Raw genomic sequence first — 16567 nt, forward strand, 5'->3', positions numbered from 1 at the left:
ACTCTGTCACACAGGCTGGAGGGCAGTGGCACAAACATGGCCCATTGCAGTCTCAAACTCCTGGGCTTAAGTGATACTTCTGCCACAGAAGATGAGGAAGAATACATTTTTCACAGTGATGGGGTCTCACTATGTTATCTAGGCTGGTCTCAAACTCCTGGCCTCAAGCAACCCTCCCACCTCGGCCTCCCAAAGTGCTGGGATTATAGACATGAATCACCACACTCAGCTTCCATGTCTTTTTATGAACTGGAGTTCCTAATTAATCAGATAAATTTGGTATTTTCATCTCCTAACTTGCCATACGTTTTCTGGAAATTCTTATAAGCAGCCGAGAGTGGTGGCTCACGCTGTAATCCCAGCACTTTGGGAGGCTGAGGTGGGTGGTCAAGAGATCAAGACCATCCTGGCCAACATGGTGAAACCCTGTCTCTAATAAAAATACAAAAATTAGCTGGGCGTGGTGGCAGGCGCCTGTAGTCCCAGCTACTTGGGAGGCTGAGGCAGAAGAATTGCTTGAACCCAGGAGGCAGAGGTTGCAGTGAGCCGAGATTGCACCACTGCACTACAGCCTGGTGACAGAGTGAGACTCTGTCTCAAAAAAAAAAAAAAAAAAAAAAAATTCTTATAAGCAAAGGGAGTATCAGAGGCAGGAAGGGGAAGGTGAAGATAGTGAAAAGGGGTAGGTTCAGTAATCTACAAATTCCCATGCATGATTAAACAATATATAGTATTGTGGGCTAGTGACAAGAATCACACTTTTATAACAAGTTTAGAAGATGTCTTTCCAACTTCATTGTCATTTTGCTTCAGGTTTTTGTTACTATTCATACTGGGTGGATTAACATGGGACAAATGTTAGAAATAAAATTCCTTAGTGCCTTTTTAAAAATTCTAAGGTTTTCTTTCTAATAAAATTCATTAGACTTTAATAGAGAAAAGTATAGTCTTCAAAACTTTTTAAATGACATATCATCTCACCACTGTAATAATCTCTCTAACCATTAAGGGTTTTTTTTGTTTTGTTTTGTTTTTTGAGACGGAGTCTCGCTCTGTCACCCAGGCGACAGAGTGCAGTGGCGTGATCTCGGCTCACTGCAAGCTCCGCCTCCCAGGTTCACGCCATTCTCCCGCCTCAGCCTCCCGAGTAGCTGGGACTACAGACGCCCACCACTAGGCCAGCTAATTTTTTTTGAATTTTTAGTAGAGACGGGGTTTCACCGTTTTACCCAGGATAGTCTCGATCTCCTGACCTCGTGATCCACCCACCCCGGTCTTCCAAAGTGCTGGGATTACAGGTGTGAGCCACCGCACCCGGCCCACCATTAATTTTTTTTTAAATGGCACATGCTAATGCCAAAAACAGCATTGATAAAACTTTTACAAGCAAGCAGTGCTGATGTGTGGCTGGCTTTTTATTCTGTACCATGAGAACCACCTGGAATTTTTTTGTTTTTAAGTCTGTTGTTTCCTATTTTAAGCTGAAAACATGAGAATTCTTTTGAGATGAGCACAGCTGTTCTAAACATAAAATCATATTTTGTGGTAAAAACCTGGTTTAGAACTGCTGGGCATGGTGGCTCACACCTGTAATTCCAGCACTTTAGGAGGCCGAGGTGGGTGGATCACGAGGTCAGGAGTTCGAGACCAGCCTGGCCAACATGGTGAAACCCGTCTCTGCTAGAAAAAATACAAAAGTTAGCTGGGTGTGGTGGCATGTGCCTGTAATTCCAGCTACTCGAGAGGCAGAGGCAGGAGAGTCATTGGAACCCAGGAGTCGGAGGTCGCAGTGAGCCGAGATCGCACCACTGCACTTAAGCCTGGGCAACAGAGTAAGACTCTGTCTCGGAAGAAAAAACAAAAAACAAACAAACAAACAAACAAAAAACCTGGTTTAGCTTTTCTTCATTAGAAAAACCCAACTAGGTTAGAAGTCATGTATATGCCAGTGGCTCGTTGTGAATATTTAAGTATGTTTTGAATTCTCACGGCTCCCTTTAGCTACTGATGACAAATCAAAAGTAGGGGCCCTTCTGGACTTCCAGTTAACAACTTTGCGACTGCATGGCTGAGTGAGTGATTGAATCTTTTCAGTAATCCTTGCTCCCAGTCACCTTTTCAGTACAGGTTTTTTTGACCTGTAATATCAGGATAATTGCCTTTACTATTGCCTTTCTTCATATGGCCTTAGTGCATGCGACTCTGTTGTGAATCTAAACTAATAAGCCGCTGGGGGAATTTGTGGAAGTTACTCTAGTTAAAATACCAGGGAATAGAAAAAGCATTTCCCCTAAAACAACTTCATGTAGTAAAAGGCTTTTGTAAAGTGGTCAACTGGAAACACAGCGTGAGTGGGAATAAAACAGAGGAGTGAAGAGCTTCCCAGTGGCCTGGAATTGTGAGTCAGGCAGGCGGCTGAGGCAGCCCTGTGTGCCCTTGCTTCTGACGGCATCAGCCTCGGGGGGCACCCAGACTCCTGGCGACCGTTTCTCTCTTCAGTTCCACAAAGCGGTCAGATCACTTGGGTCATGCCACATTTGGTCTTTAATTTGTCACCCCCGTAGGCATTTTTGTCTTTTTTTTTTTTTTTTTTTGAGACAGAGTTTCACTCTGTCGCCCAGGCTGGTGTGCAACGGCGCAATCTCGGCTCACTGCAACCTCTGCCTCCTGGGTTCAAGTGATTCTCTTGCCTCAGCCTCCCAAGTAGCTGTGATTACAGGTGCCCACCACCATGCCCAGCTAATTTTTGTATTTTTAGTAGAGACAAGGTTTCGCCAGGTTGGCCAGACTGGTCTCAAACTCCTGACCTCAGGTGATCCACCCACCTCGGCCTCCTAAAGTGCTGGGATTACAGGCGTGAGCCACCGCCTCTAATTTTTGTCTTTTAAGTGGAGCTCCATGAAGGCAGTCAAAAGACCCAGTTTTTAAAAGAGGATTTCACTTCCTTTGACCTCTAGGCAGATAAGAACAGGGAGAAATTCTTGCGTACTGCCCCAGACTTGCCAGAAGCCTCGTGGCCAAGAAGTAGCCCCGTGCCTGGCTGCCCCTGAGGCCTCCTCACACCAGGAGCATTTCATAGCTTGCCCACCCCTGTTCTGTGTCTCCTACCACTCCCTCCATGCCAGTGGCACGTTTCATTATGGTTTCCCACATCCAAACCTCATAGCAAATGTAATTGTGGTGATAATAGGTAGTCTAGCCAGCAACACTAAGTATTAAAAATGACTCAGTGTTATTTTGGTTTTTAACTTTGTAAAAGAAAAAGGAAGAGCTTTCTGGCTATTTAAAAAGAAAAAGAAGATGTTGGTTTTCATGAAAACATAGAGCTTTTTCTTGTCAGCAATGGCTGATATGCTACATTTTTACAAGAGGCATAAAGTCATGCATAAGTCTTGTTTTACAGCGAATCAGTGGGAAGTGGCCTACAGTGGGTCGGCTACCGAATACACCTTCACCCACTTGAAACCAGGCACTTTGTACAAACTCCGAGCATGCTGCATCAGTACCGGCGGACACAGCCAGGTTGGTTTTGTTTCCATATGAAAGTAAACCTCATTGATCAAATTTGGACAAACTGTCTATAACATCAGAAGCAAATTGCAGTTTAAACAATGTATCTTGGTAATGCAACCTAATAGTATCATGTCAGGAAATGAAAAATAGAGCTTTCTGAATTGCTGTTTAGAGGTATAAGATAGGCCTAAATGATTCCCTACTGAATTGTGGTATTTTCGGGTACATTTGTCACTCACTCATTTCTCAGAAGGCTTTGACATAATCACCTGTGACAGTTGAAAATTGTCTGGAATTTGCATTGACTAAATAAAGGAGACCTCGGTTATTGCAATGATTAAAAAACTATAGAATTTAGAGTAAAAAGATAAGACCTGCACAGCACTGCTGTTACCACATCTATCAATTTTAAGAATTTGAGACATACCTTCCTCAAGGTACTTTACTGCCATCTGCTGGAAAGTTGTTGCAAAAACAATATAAATCCATGATGACTGAGCTGAGTGGCACCTCCTGAAGTTGTGTGGTACCCAACGTACACATCTGTAGGCAGCATCCATTCTTTTGTTTCTACTATTTATATGACTTTAGACTAACCTGTTAACATGTCAGGAGCCTTAGTTTCAACCACATAGTACTCTCATAGGCGCAAAACAACCTAATAAAAATACATGGAGTACTCTAGAAATGAAATAATTGTTATCTAAATGGTTTTAACTTACACTCAGAAAAGTGAATGACAAACGAGATGCCAAAAGATACTTTCACTGTAGAGATATTTAACATTATGATTTTAAACCACTAAAAATTTAAAATGAAAGAGAAGGAGAGATGGTGGCTTACAGCCCTGTGCTGGGTTGACTTTTCAAGAGAATACCTGCCATTTGAATGCCTAATTTTTCTAGTCAACCCACTTGCAACATCAGTTTTTGGGTTTACTTTCTTTTGCCCCCAAGGATGGTACTAGGACATCTAGACTGCCCATGTAGACACTGCCTGTGAGGAGAAGGTCCAGCTGGACCATCTTTATACAGTGCCGAAGCTGTCTGGAATGCCTCCCAGGTGGAGTAAATCCAAATCAAAGCTGAGATTATCAGTGGTCCTTCCTATGTGTGAGGCACTACACAAGGTGGCACTGAGGCTGAACTGCTCAAATGCATAGAGTTCATTTCCTCTGTGCCACTTCTCAGGAAGAAAATTGAATGTGGCTGAGCTGTATAGCTCTACCTGATTTTCTCCTGTCTCAGGAAGTAGGTCAGCTTCCATACCACTAGACTTACGCAACCAGATCCTGCAAAATAAAGGACTACTTATTTTAGCATTAACAGTACCTGCTGGTTAATGTCAGAATCAATTGATTAATATTGAGTTTATTTGCTTTTCTGCTCTGTATGTGAGTGGTTGGCCATTTATGGTACCATTTTAAAATTTCATCCAGCTGTCGTTTTGTGTTCTCTTCTGTCCTCATGAAGGGTCTTTCTAATTTTGATTTGAAGGAAAAGAATTGTGTGGTTAGGATATATAGTACTCATGTCTGCTAATCTAACTTCAAAAATAATCATTCTTGTTTTTCCCAGTGCCATATGAAGTCTATAGCCACCCTTAAAACACACACACATAAATTTATATGAAGATCTTAATTGCATTAAAAGCATACCATAATGTGCACACAGTTAGTGTGTAACCCCTTTTCGGTAACATTTGCAGTTATGGGGTGGAATTTGCCTGATATGTAGAGGTCTGATAAATTCACAGTAACTAAGAGATGGTTCTCTCTGGTGTTTCTCCTGCAGTGTTCTGAAAGTCTCCCTGTTCGCACACTAAGCATTGCACCAGGTCAATGTCGACCACCGAGGGTTTTGGGTAGACCAAAGCACAAAGAAGTCCACTTAGAGTGGGGTGAGTGAACTAACCTTCACATTGACATTGACAATTTGGACAATTGGAGATGAAGACTTATGCTTTGTAGTTAAGTTTCAAAGCTTTCTTCTAAAGACCATATATGTTTTTGTCTGTTGAGGATGTCCATATTCTTCCTGAAGTATGTTGACCCAGGTTTTTTATGTGTGTCATTCCCCCCATCCACACCCGCAACACACTGTCCCTCACCTTCCTCTTCCTGATGGTGCCACACACATGGTTTATCCCCCGCACTTCAGGGGACACATTTCTAGGGAGTATTTCAAGAACAGCCAGTCTTTTTCAGAAAGTTTTCAACTTTATTAATGGGAAAAAAATTTTGTGCTCCATTTAGAATTTAAACCAAAGAATGGTTTATAAGATCACATGGAATTCTTCCTCGTCTTTGTTTGCAACCACCTCTGCTGCATTGTCCTGTGTGGGTCCTGATGTTTTTACAGCATTGACTTAAGCTGTATTAGCGTTTCCTGTTGTGTCCAGCAGTTTACAACATGTAGAATTATAAGTACAAATGTACAGAACTCTCTAGCAGACTATTTTTTCCTACCACTTATGTCTAAAGTATAATAAATTGTGCCAATTTGGGGTCCTGTATTTTGATTTAGTATGACCTTTGGTTTCCAATTAAAGAGATTTTTCTTCCCTCTTTTTCTTCCATTTACCTAGCATTAGAATATGAAGAAATATATCTAATGTTCCTATAATTTTGGGATTATTTTATCAATGTAATTAAATAAACTTCAGTGGACCTGCTTTGGAGAGTATGGATAACATCATTCAGAAACTTTTATTTTTATATCTCTTTTTTGGTGGGCACGGATTCTTTTGTAAGGGAGATACTGAGGCCGGCCACCTATGTGATATTTTGCTCAACTTGTGTGAAATCTGGTGCACTTTGGTCAACTGGAAGCACAAAGTGTTCTAAGATGAAAAAAATTCTTCATTCCCAGATGTTCCTGCATCGGAAAGTGGCTGTGAGGTCTCAGAGTACAGCGTGGAGATGACGGAGCCCGAAGACGTAGCCTCGGAAGTGTACCATGGCCCAGAGCTGGAGTGCACCGTCGGCAACCTGCTTCCTGGAACCGTGTATCACTTCCGGGTGAGGGCTCTGAATGATGGAGGGGTGAGTATAAGCCCATACACCATAACCAGAATCAGAATGCATAATCAGAACCCAAAGTGCTAGCACTTCTGTCTCTAGCCTCCTGAAATTTTTGACAGTCTTGATGCAACCTTGACAACCATTAATGCAGTGTCTGTAAATCTTAATTCTGAGTTGATATTGTTGTGATTTCATATAGACCCAGCATTAGAAGTTTTCTGTTTCTTTTGTCCTCATATCATTCTATGAAGACAGCACTCAAGGTTAATAAGGATATCACCCTGTAGATATTTTCGACAGTTTTTAGAAAATTTCCTATTCTATTGACTTTATCAGTTCAGGGAAATTAGGATTAGATAATAGTTCTAATAAAAGTTTTATACTGCCTTGTCTAAATGAACCAGCAACATCTTAGTTCAGTTTTTACAACTAGAGAAGGGTAGTGGCTAGGGACACCAGCTTGTTTTTGTTTTGTTTCACGTGAAAACTACAGGACTCTCACCTTCTATTGCTCCGTTTGGAGTTGTCAAGTTGAGCTATCAAAAATTGAGAATATATATGTCTATGTTATATCCATAAAGGTGGTTGTCCTTTTTTTCTTTGAAATTGCCAAATGATGTGGATTTAGGGGGAGATGAATAATGAGCAGTGGGAGTCCCAGTAACTGTGAGGCTTTTGGGTGGGCTCAGAGATTGATGAAGCATAAAAGGGCAGAAGCGTGTGGGTAAAGCCAGCTAAATGCCCCGTCCAAAGTGCCAGTGGTTTGTGTAGATGGGCTCCATGCAAATAAATAGAATTAATTAATAGATGATTTTTTAAAAAAATAAGACAGCCCAACTTGCAGTGACTTTTTGTTTTAAGTGAAATTATTAAGAAAGTAAAGGAATAAAAGAAGGGCTATTCCTTAGGCAGAGTGCCCAAAACTGGATTTCTCCTAATTCTCCAATAGAAAAGAATTTCAGACACAACAATGATACTTAAGTGAAAACAAAAAAGTCTAAACATTAACGCCTATGTACCTGAACTTATAATCATGTAAGCGAAAAGAAGATGGATAGTGATGAGCACACTGTTGTGTCTACCCCATTCTCTCATCAACTTTTCAGTTACTATCTGCCACAACAAAGATAAATGTGCAACTGGGCTGGTGTGAGCTGTACTTTTCTCAGCCCTTTCACTGATTTATCCTATAAAGAAACTATCTTCAGCTTGGGTTTATTCCTGTTGTATTAGAAATTAACCATATATATCGCTGTAGTCACCTTCTGAGGTCCATTTCAGAGAGCTTCCCCAACTCCCCAGCATCTTTGCATGTTATGTTGAGAGGTGGTTTTTTGTTTCCCCCCTCCCTGCCATCTTTTTTCTCCCATTTTGACAAGGACAGTCATATATTTTGTTAGCCTGGAAAGTTTTTACTCTGCTCCAAACCTTTGAAGTATCAAATATGCCACCATTAAAATGGGTGGTTCAGGTGGCTGTGACTCTCTCAAAGTGTGGTAAGTCTCTAGCAATTCCTGGCTCTGAGCAGTGTGGTCACTGATGGTAATATCAGGATTGCCGTGGATACCCTTGAATAGGTGAGGTGATGGGAACACACTGAGAAAACATTACAGAAGCATTTATTTTCAAAAGGGAAAATACCGGTAACTAGAAGAAATACCTAGAATTTGATCACCAACAATTCCAAGAATATTTTTATTCATTAAAAATTAAACTGCAGTGGGCATCTGACTTAGTTTTCTTGGATGTCCTCTGAGAAATATGAAAGCAGATTGCCCTGTTTTGTCAAAAATCAGCATATTTTTATTTCATGTCCCAAGAAAGGGAAAATATTTTGTCAACCAACTAATTATTTTCCAATTAAAAAAATGACAGACATCTACTACTCAGGGACTGTAAGTAGGAGAAAAACTTACACACATTGAATTGAAAGTGAAAATCATTGGGTAATATTTGTTAATTAGTTGTGTTGATGATGATGTTAGCCTAGCTTTTATTTGGTTATAAGCTTTTGTATGCACACACATTCACAAACACATACACGCATATATACATAAATGTGTGTGCGTGTGTTTTCTTTCAGTATGGTCCCTATTCTGATGTCTCAGAAATTACCACTGCTGCAGGGCCTCCTGGACAATGCAAAGCACCTTGTATTTCTTGTACACCTGATGGATGTGTCTTAGTGGGTTGGGAGGTAAGTCAGGCATATTCTGCATCAACTTCTGTTTCTTCTACTTTACTCCCAAATACAAATACCAATTATAAGGAAGCTGCAAATCCAAAATGCACATATAGATGATTTTTTTTTTTTTTTTTTTGCTCTGTATACTATAGTAATCACCCTTGGCACTTGCCACTTGCTTATATTATTTAGGGTTGTGGAAATTTTACTGTAGTCAAAACTGAGAGGAAATGGTTTCTCATGCCTTTCTTTTTGTAAAAAATTTTATTTTATTTTACTTATTTTATTTTTTTGTGTGACAGAGTTTCAATCTTGTCACCCAGGCTGGAGGGCAGTGGCACAATCTCGGCTCACTGCAACCTCTGCCTCCCTGGTTCAAGTGATTCTCCTGCCTCAGCCTCCTGAGTAGCTGGGATTACAGGTGCCCACCACCATGCCTGGCTAGTTTTTGTACTTTTAGTAGAGATAGGGTTTCACTATGTTGGCCAGGCTGGTCTCGAACTCCTTATCTTAGGCAATCCACCCACCTCAGCCTCCCAAAGTGCTGGGATTACAGGCATGAGCCACCGCACCTGGCCCTATTTTATTTTTAAATTTCTAAATCTCAAAAAAAATTTTGTGGGTACATAGTAGGTATATATATTTGTGATCGTGCCTTTCTTTTATATGTATTTGAAATATTCTGGGGCATGTTGCTCTCTTTCCCATTTTAGTTAATTGAATACAAGCACAGTAGGATTCTCTTCTCAGTGGCATTATTAACTACTTCCATTTCTGCCTTTCCAGAGTCCTGATAGTTCTGGTGCTGACATCTCAGAGTACAGGTTGGAATGGGGAGAAGATGAAGAATCCTTAGAACTCATTTATCATGGGACAGACACCCGCTTTGAAATAAGAGACCTGTTGCCTGCTGCACAATATTGCTGTAGACTACAGGTAGGTTGACATTATTCAGATGTTACTCACAAGGACTGCTGTCCCATGAAAGGCACTTTGGGAAACCCACTCAAAGGCTTGTAGGAGGCTGTCAGGAGGGATGATATGGAAAAAAAGAGTCCGTTTAAATAAAAATATATTTGGTTGTTTTGCTATTTTGCAGTTAATTTCCGCTTCTCTAGGAAATTCTGAAACTTAAGAACAAAATAAGATTCTTCTCCATTCTGCTTCTCACCACCCTTGTATCTTGTCTGTTCGTCAGTTTGCTGAATAAATGACCCAAGTCCAAGGGAAAGATGACACAGCTCCTTAGGGAAGGAGCCTTCTGTCTCATTCCCCTGAGATGTACATTTCAGTGGGAAAGACTCTTAGAACTGGTAAAAGACAGAAAATTATTTTACGAGCTGTTAAATGGAGCCAAAAATAATCTGGACTAGTCTGCATTAGATTACAGGACCCCACCTCCCACCTCCCAGTGACGGTTATCAAGGCTGGTTATCTATAAGCTTCCACTTGGGAGTCCAGATAGAATAACATCAAGAAAAATTGGTTCATAGCCTAACCCCTCAGAGTGACAATAACCATGGGTTTACTTTTATTTTACTCTCTTGGCTATATTATTATTTTTTCTGTGTAAAGCCTTAGTCTCTGGAGAAAATAGAGTTCTTTGTCCTCCTCTTTCCATTTGTTCAGTAACATTTCTTGAGCATTATAGTACTTTGTACCAGGATCAAAGGAAGATCAGGAAGGGAGATACAAAGATTAATCAGATGTGGTTGTTGACCTTGAAGAGCTCTGTCTTCATACACATTTAGATTTGAATAGATAAAGAAACAGAGATGCCAAAGTCAAGTTCCCACCTGATTTAAGTCATGGATCAAATTCGTTATTACAAGTACACCCAATGTCTCTGGTCGCTTTGGAGAAAATATTCGCTTTATAACTTAATTTTTCAGATCAACTGAAGCATTTCTGTTAAATTCAGAAGTCTGCTGTATTTGAAACATTTCTGATTAAACTCTTTTGTTATACACCTTTCTTGCTTCTCGAATGAAGCACCTGGGACATAATTAACCTTTTGACAATGAGTCAGTGTCACAGCAAATTGTCTGATATTTATAATAGTGATGCTGAGTCACTGGGGAAAGGTTAAATTATGTGCCACACTCCTGTTTTTCTACCAAGGCAGGATATAAATAAAGAGCTGTCTGCCACCCCAGTAAAGAGCTTCACTCCATTATGGTTTTTGAGTTTTGGTGTTTCTTTAAAATGTTATTATATCTCCTTCTCTTTCAGAGTCTATGTTGTCTTAGCGTTGACTTCCCAAAGCTGCATTATAAAAGATACATTAATAAGAATAGTACCTGCATAATCTTGCCTCGTTGTATTAACAGGAGTAGAAATATATTTTCAAAGGTCTGTGCTTATTTATAATAAAATGAGTCAGATCTTATGAAGGGAGTACTACTTTTAAAATTACCATTGCCACACTAAAGGACTATTGCCAGGAAAAGGGTCTGTTCAAACTTTACCAATTTATTGTTATTTGTGGACCAAATATGAATTATTTTCATTCAACATGATTACAAAGTCAAGTTAAACCCCAATATTTTTTGAATATATGGCACTTAAGAATTTAAATATTGGCCGGGCATGGTGGCTCACACTTGTAATCCCAGCACTGTAGGAGGCTGAGGCCGGCTGATCTCTTGAGCCAGGAGATCGAGACTAGCCTGGACAACATAACAAAACCCCTCCTCTACCAAAAAAAAATACAAAAATTAGCCAGGCATCTGTAGTCCCAGCTGCTCAGGAGCTGGAGGCAGGAAGATCACTTGAGCCAGGTCAAGGGTGTAGTGACCTGTGACTGCACCACTGTAGGCCAGCGTGGGCGACAGAGTGAGAGCCTGTCTCAAAAAAATAAAAATTTATTATAATACCTGTACTGTGTTTTATAGAAATGTGGTGGAACATTTCTTGTTTTGCTCAGGAATTTTTGAATTTTTGTATTTTCAGGACTGTTTTAATTAAGTACCAACGTAATTCCATTCATAGGGCATGTTGTATATTATAGGCATACTATTATTTACAAAAAGTTGATTTTGAATTAAATTTCATTTGAAAACTGTGAATAAAAAGTGGTGTAAATCAAGAAATGTTTTCCATAGAGCCAAGCTAGTTAAAAAGAAAGTAGGATCCTGCAGTAGAAAAAGAACATTGGAAGAATTGGTAAGATTCTGATTAGGTCTGTATGTTAATAGTATAGTATCAGTGATAATGTTTTTCTTTTTTTTTTTTCTTTTTTTTGAGATGGAGTCACGCTCCGTCACCCAGGCTGGAGTGCAGTGGCGCGATCTTGGCTCACTGCAACCTCCGCTTCACGGGTTCAAGCGATTCTCCTGTCTCAGCCTCCCGAGTAGCCGGGATTACAGGCGCCTGCCACCACGCCTGACTAATTTTTGTATTTTTAGTAGAGATGGGGTTTCACCAGGTTGGCCAGGCTGGTCTCGAACTCCCGACCTCAGGTGATCCACCCGCCTCAGCCTCGCAAAGTGCTGGGATTCCAGGTGTGAGCCACCGTGCCCGGCCACCAGTGATAATTTCCTGGTTTTGATCATTATTCTATAGTTCTGTAACATGTTTCTCTTCGGAAAAGCAGAGTAGGAGATAGACAGAAATTTCTCTGTACTATTTTTGCAACTTTTCTGTAAGTATAAAAGTAGTACACAATAAAAAGGTGTTTGAAAAAATAGAGAAAATACTATTTTGTTCATAATTTTCCCAGTGGGAAGGAAGAAAGTGTAGCTCCTACTGTTGGCCTGATACTCTGCCAGCATTTTACATATTAACCGATTTAATCTTTACTGTAATTCTATGAATTAGGCATTACTGTCCCCATTTTACAGCTGAGGAAACAAGCTCAGAGAAATTAACTAACCTAAGATCACACAGTTGTTAAATGATGGAATCAAGGTTTGAACTAAGCTTCAACTCTTAAAAGCCATGTTCTTGTCCTTCTGTGATATGGTGATACAAAGCCCTAGTTGATACAAACATTGGGCTCCATGATATCCTATTTTTCTGCCCCTGTGATACATTTATATCAGTACCAAAATCTCGAAATACATACTTATAAAATAATTTGTCATGTTAAAATTTTTCCAGAAAGAGAGTTGAGGTATTGAGGTATTGTAATGAAACAGAAGTGGGTATGACAAAATGTTGCAGTAGAGTTTCAACTGTGATTTAATAGCAAATAAATGCTTTAAGCCTGCTTCTTTGAAATTAACAAAGGAGTTATAAGTTTTGTTTTAGACCTTGATTTAAGAGCTCAAACTTAGCTGGGTGTGGTGGTATGTGCCTGTGGTTCCAGCTACTCAGGAGGCTAAGGTGGGAGGATCACTTGAGCCTGGCAAGCAGAGGTTGTTGCAGTGAGCTGAGATTGCGCCACTGCACTCCAGACAGAGACAGACCCTGTCTCAAAAACAAAAAACAAAACAAAACTCAAACTCCTTTAGTTTTATAATTCAACCTCATAAGCTGTCCAATAAGCTAAATGAAAACTAAGTTTTAGAGTACATTCACTTTTGTAAGAAAGCTGCCAAATGTTTTTGTCTTTGTAAGAAAGAAAATCTTTTTGATAACATTTATTGAACACATACTCTGTATCAAGTACAGTTGCCAGAAATACAACAGTGAGCCAGACAGGCAACTTTGCCCTTATGTAACTTGCATTCTAATCAGAGGAGTACTATATACTATGTCAGTGATAAGTGTCATGATGTAAAGTACAGCAAAGAAGGGAAATAGGAAACGTGGAAGACCACAGAGGAAGGATTGCAAAGTTGAAATGTGTTCAGAGAGGGCTCGCTGAACAGGTGGCACCTACAGACCTTCTCTCAAATGAAGGTGATTGAGCGAGCTGTGCAGATGTCTGGAGAAAAAGCTTTCTGGACAGGAGGAGCAGCCAAGTGCAAAGGCCATGAGGAGGCAGCAAACTTGGTGTCCCTGTGGAGCAGCAGGGAAGACAGTGTAGCTGGAGCAGAGTCAGTAAAGGGGAGAGTAGCAGGCAATGAAGTCACAGTGCTAATGGGTTTTTGAAGGGGAATGGTGGTGAACAGCAGATCATATAGTCCTGTAGGGTTTTGTAAGAACTTCAAAGTTTTTTCTGAATAAGATGGAAGCCCACTGAAGGAATTTGAACCAAAAATCTCGATAATCCTGATTCATATTTTCACTGAATCACTCTGATTGCTGTGAATTTAGACTATTGGGCAAGGGCCAACATAGATACCAGCTAGGAGGTCATTAGAATAACCAGATGGGAGAGAGAGTAGTTGGACTAGAGTAATACAGGATGTGCTGATGGCCTGGAGAGGGGTATGAGAGGAAGAAAGGTGTCCAGAGATGACTTAGTTATGACTTGAGTGCTCTGAAGGAGGAGGGAAACCACAGGAGATGCAGTCAGGTTTTTGTAAGGAGGGATGGGATGGGGATGAGGAGCTGTGTGGACATTTGAGTTTGAGATGCCTGTTGGACATGCAAGTGGAGATACTCAGTGGTTGAATACAGATACCCTAGACCGGTATTCAAAGCAGGGGTCTGGGCTGCCCATCCAAATTTGGGAGTAGGTTATCAGTGGCGTTTACTCCTTGAGACAAGATGACATCTCCAAAAGTTTGAGTAGAGGTAGAAAGGAGGTACCCAAGTACTGAGGGCTGATACTCACCAGCGTTAAGAGTTCAGGGGATGGTGGCAACCAGGAAAGGTGATTGAGAAGCAGCAGCAGGTAAGGTAGGAGGAGAAATAAGTGTGGCATCTTGGAGACCTAGTGATGAATAAGCATTTGAAAGACCTGGGAGTGATCAAGGTGTCAGCTGTTTCTCTTGGGTAAAGTCAGATGAGCGCTGACGATTGACTTCAGGGATGAGTTTATTATTCATGTGGAAGATAGAAGATGCCTTTTCCTATTGCTATTCCAGGACAGCTCTAGACTTAAAAGTCAGATGGACTGGATTCCAGTCCCAGCTTTGCCTCTAAATCTGAGGCCTAAGTTATCATCTGACTCTGAGTTCCTGTCTCTGTAAAAGGCGGATAAGAATACCTACCATTTAAGATCTACCACAGGGGGTTATTTTGAAGATCGTGTAAGATGATGTATAAACTGAAATAGGTCATGCAAATATAAAATATTATTTTTAAATTATTTGTCATAAGAAACGATGGTGGCCATATTTTGCTTTAATAATGGAAAAAATGTGGTTAGCATTCTTTGGAAGGTGGTCATCAGATAGTAGACATTTTCTAGGATTTATTTCTACCGGCATATGTGGAAATGTGTACTACTTTAGATTTATTTAATGGCAGCTAACTCAGAGGCATCAAAATGTGCTAATGGTGTAATATGGCCTTTGTCTTGCTGTTCTGTTTTGTAGGCCTTCAATCAAGCAGGGGCAGGGCCGTACAGTGAACTTGTCCTTTGCCAGACGCCAGCGTCTGCCCCTGACCCCGTCTCCACTCTCTGTGTCCTGGAGGAGGAGCCCCTTGATGCCTACCCTGATTCACCTTCTGCGTGCCTTGTACTGAACTGGGAAGAGCCGTGCAATAACGGATCTGAAATCCTTGCTTACACCATTGATCTAGGAGACACTAGCATTACCGTGGGCAACACCACCATGCATGTTATGAAAGATCTCCTTCCAGAAACCACCTACCGGTGAGTGCAAGGGAGTAGAAATCTGCATCAGCACATCAGCACTTGGGGATCTAAGTAAACCTCTCGGGGAAAATGACCAAGTGGATGTCATCTCCCAGCTGTTTCTAAGAGCCCAGATGTCCAGGGTATTGTCTCACCTTGATCCCTCAGGCCAGAAGACCTGTGAAAAAGCCACACTGGTTCAGGGACTCACTGGACGGTTTTGTGTCCACTCTAACCTGCACCGTCTCTACCCCAGAGTGGACTCAAATCCTCAAGTCAGTCCTCTGAACATTCAAGTCAGAAATTATAAAAGGGCTTTGGCAATATGTTAGCCCAAGAATTTGGCTTCTTCCAGAAATTGTGCCGACCTTAACAGTGGCTTAAATGATGGTAAAACTTTTAAGATTTCTAAAAGGATGGCATTGGAGATACGTTGACTTTTATTAAACAACCTATAGTTGTTTAAAGACTTCTAAAAAAATATCTGGAGCTCAGGGGTTCAACTGAGGGAACACATGTTGAGAATCATTGTTTACTAATTAAATGCCAGGTAACCGTTGAAATTATCAAAAATATCTTCCACGTACCAGAAAGCACCTCAGAGGATAGTTCTGTTATGGAGAAGATGAAATGGTTTAGTAGTGTAGGAACTATGGAAAGGTGAGCTTAGATTTGGATAGTAAAACCTCAAGACCCTATCTAAAAAGTATTTTATGAATGCAGCATAAATAATTTAATTCAGTATCAATATGCCAAGGCTAGTATATTGAGCTGAATGTGAAAAGAAACTCACATTGGGAGAATGCCACCTTTTCCTTATAAGATAGCTTTGAAGATACCATTTTAGACAGATGGAAATTGAATAACTTTAGAAAAGGCAAATGTTTGATCTTGGGGAAAAAAAAAAAACTTTAGATAGTCTTTGCTGGCCAATCAATAAATTATAAACTGGACATTACATACTTGAGGTAAAAATAATTCATACTTGCTTTTTCTTTTACATCTTGAAGTAGAGGCTGATTTTTCAAAATAATGAATAGGCTACCAGATGAAGGAAAATCAATCAAAACCTTAAAAATTCAAAGTATGTTCAATATCATTCTATAGTAGTTTATTTCTGGTTAACATGTAGGACAGTTTTACATACCCATTTCTGTTTATATACAAATAGAAAAAAATTTCAAATATGAATTATCATATTTAAATTGCTTCC

General features: G+C 40.3%; 1 protein-coding gene across 5 annotated transcripts in view; it reads left to right on the plus strand.

Annotated features, from left to right (window-relative positions):
* Positions 1–16567, plus strand: part of FNDC3B (fibronectin type III domain containing 3B) — a 361399-nt gene that overhangs the window by 298461 nt on the left and 46371 nt on the right. For all 5 annotated transcript variants that reach the window (XM_001165324.8, XM_016942296.3, XM_063807331.1 and 2 more), the window contains 6 exons: positions 3404–3522; positions 5307–5412; positions 6384–6556; positions 8619–8732; positions 9507–9656; positions 15092–15372. In XM_001165324.8, the coding sequence (XP_001165324.1) occupies positions 3404–3522; positions 5307–5412; positions 6384–6556; positions 8619–8732; positions 9507–9656; positions 15092–15372 (943 nt within the window). The remainder of the gene's footprint in view (positions 1–3403; positions 3523–5306; positions 5413–6383; positions 6557–8618; positions 8733–9506; positions 9657–15091; positions 15373–16567) is intronic.

Source organism: Pan troglodytes, chromosome 2 (genome assembly GCF_028858775.2).
Source record: "Pan troglodytes isolate AG18354 chromosome 2, NHGRI_mPanTro3-v2.0_pri, whole genome shotgun sequence".
Lineage (NCBI taxonomy): Eukaryota > Metazoa > Chordata > Mammalia > Primates > Hominidae > Pan > Pan troglodytes.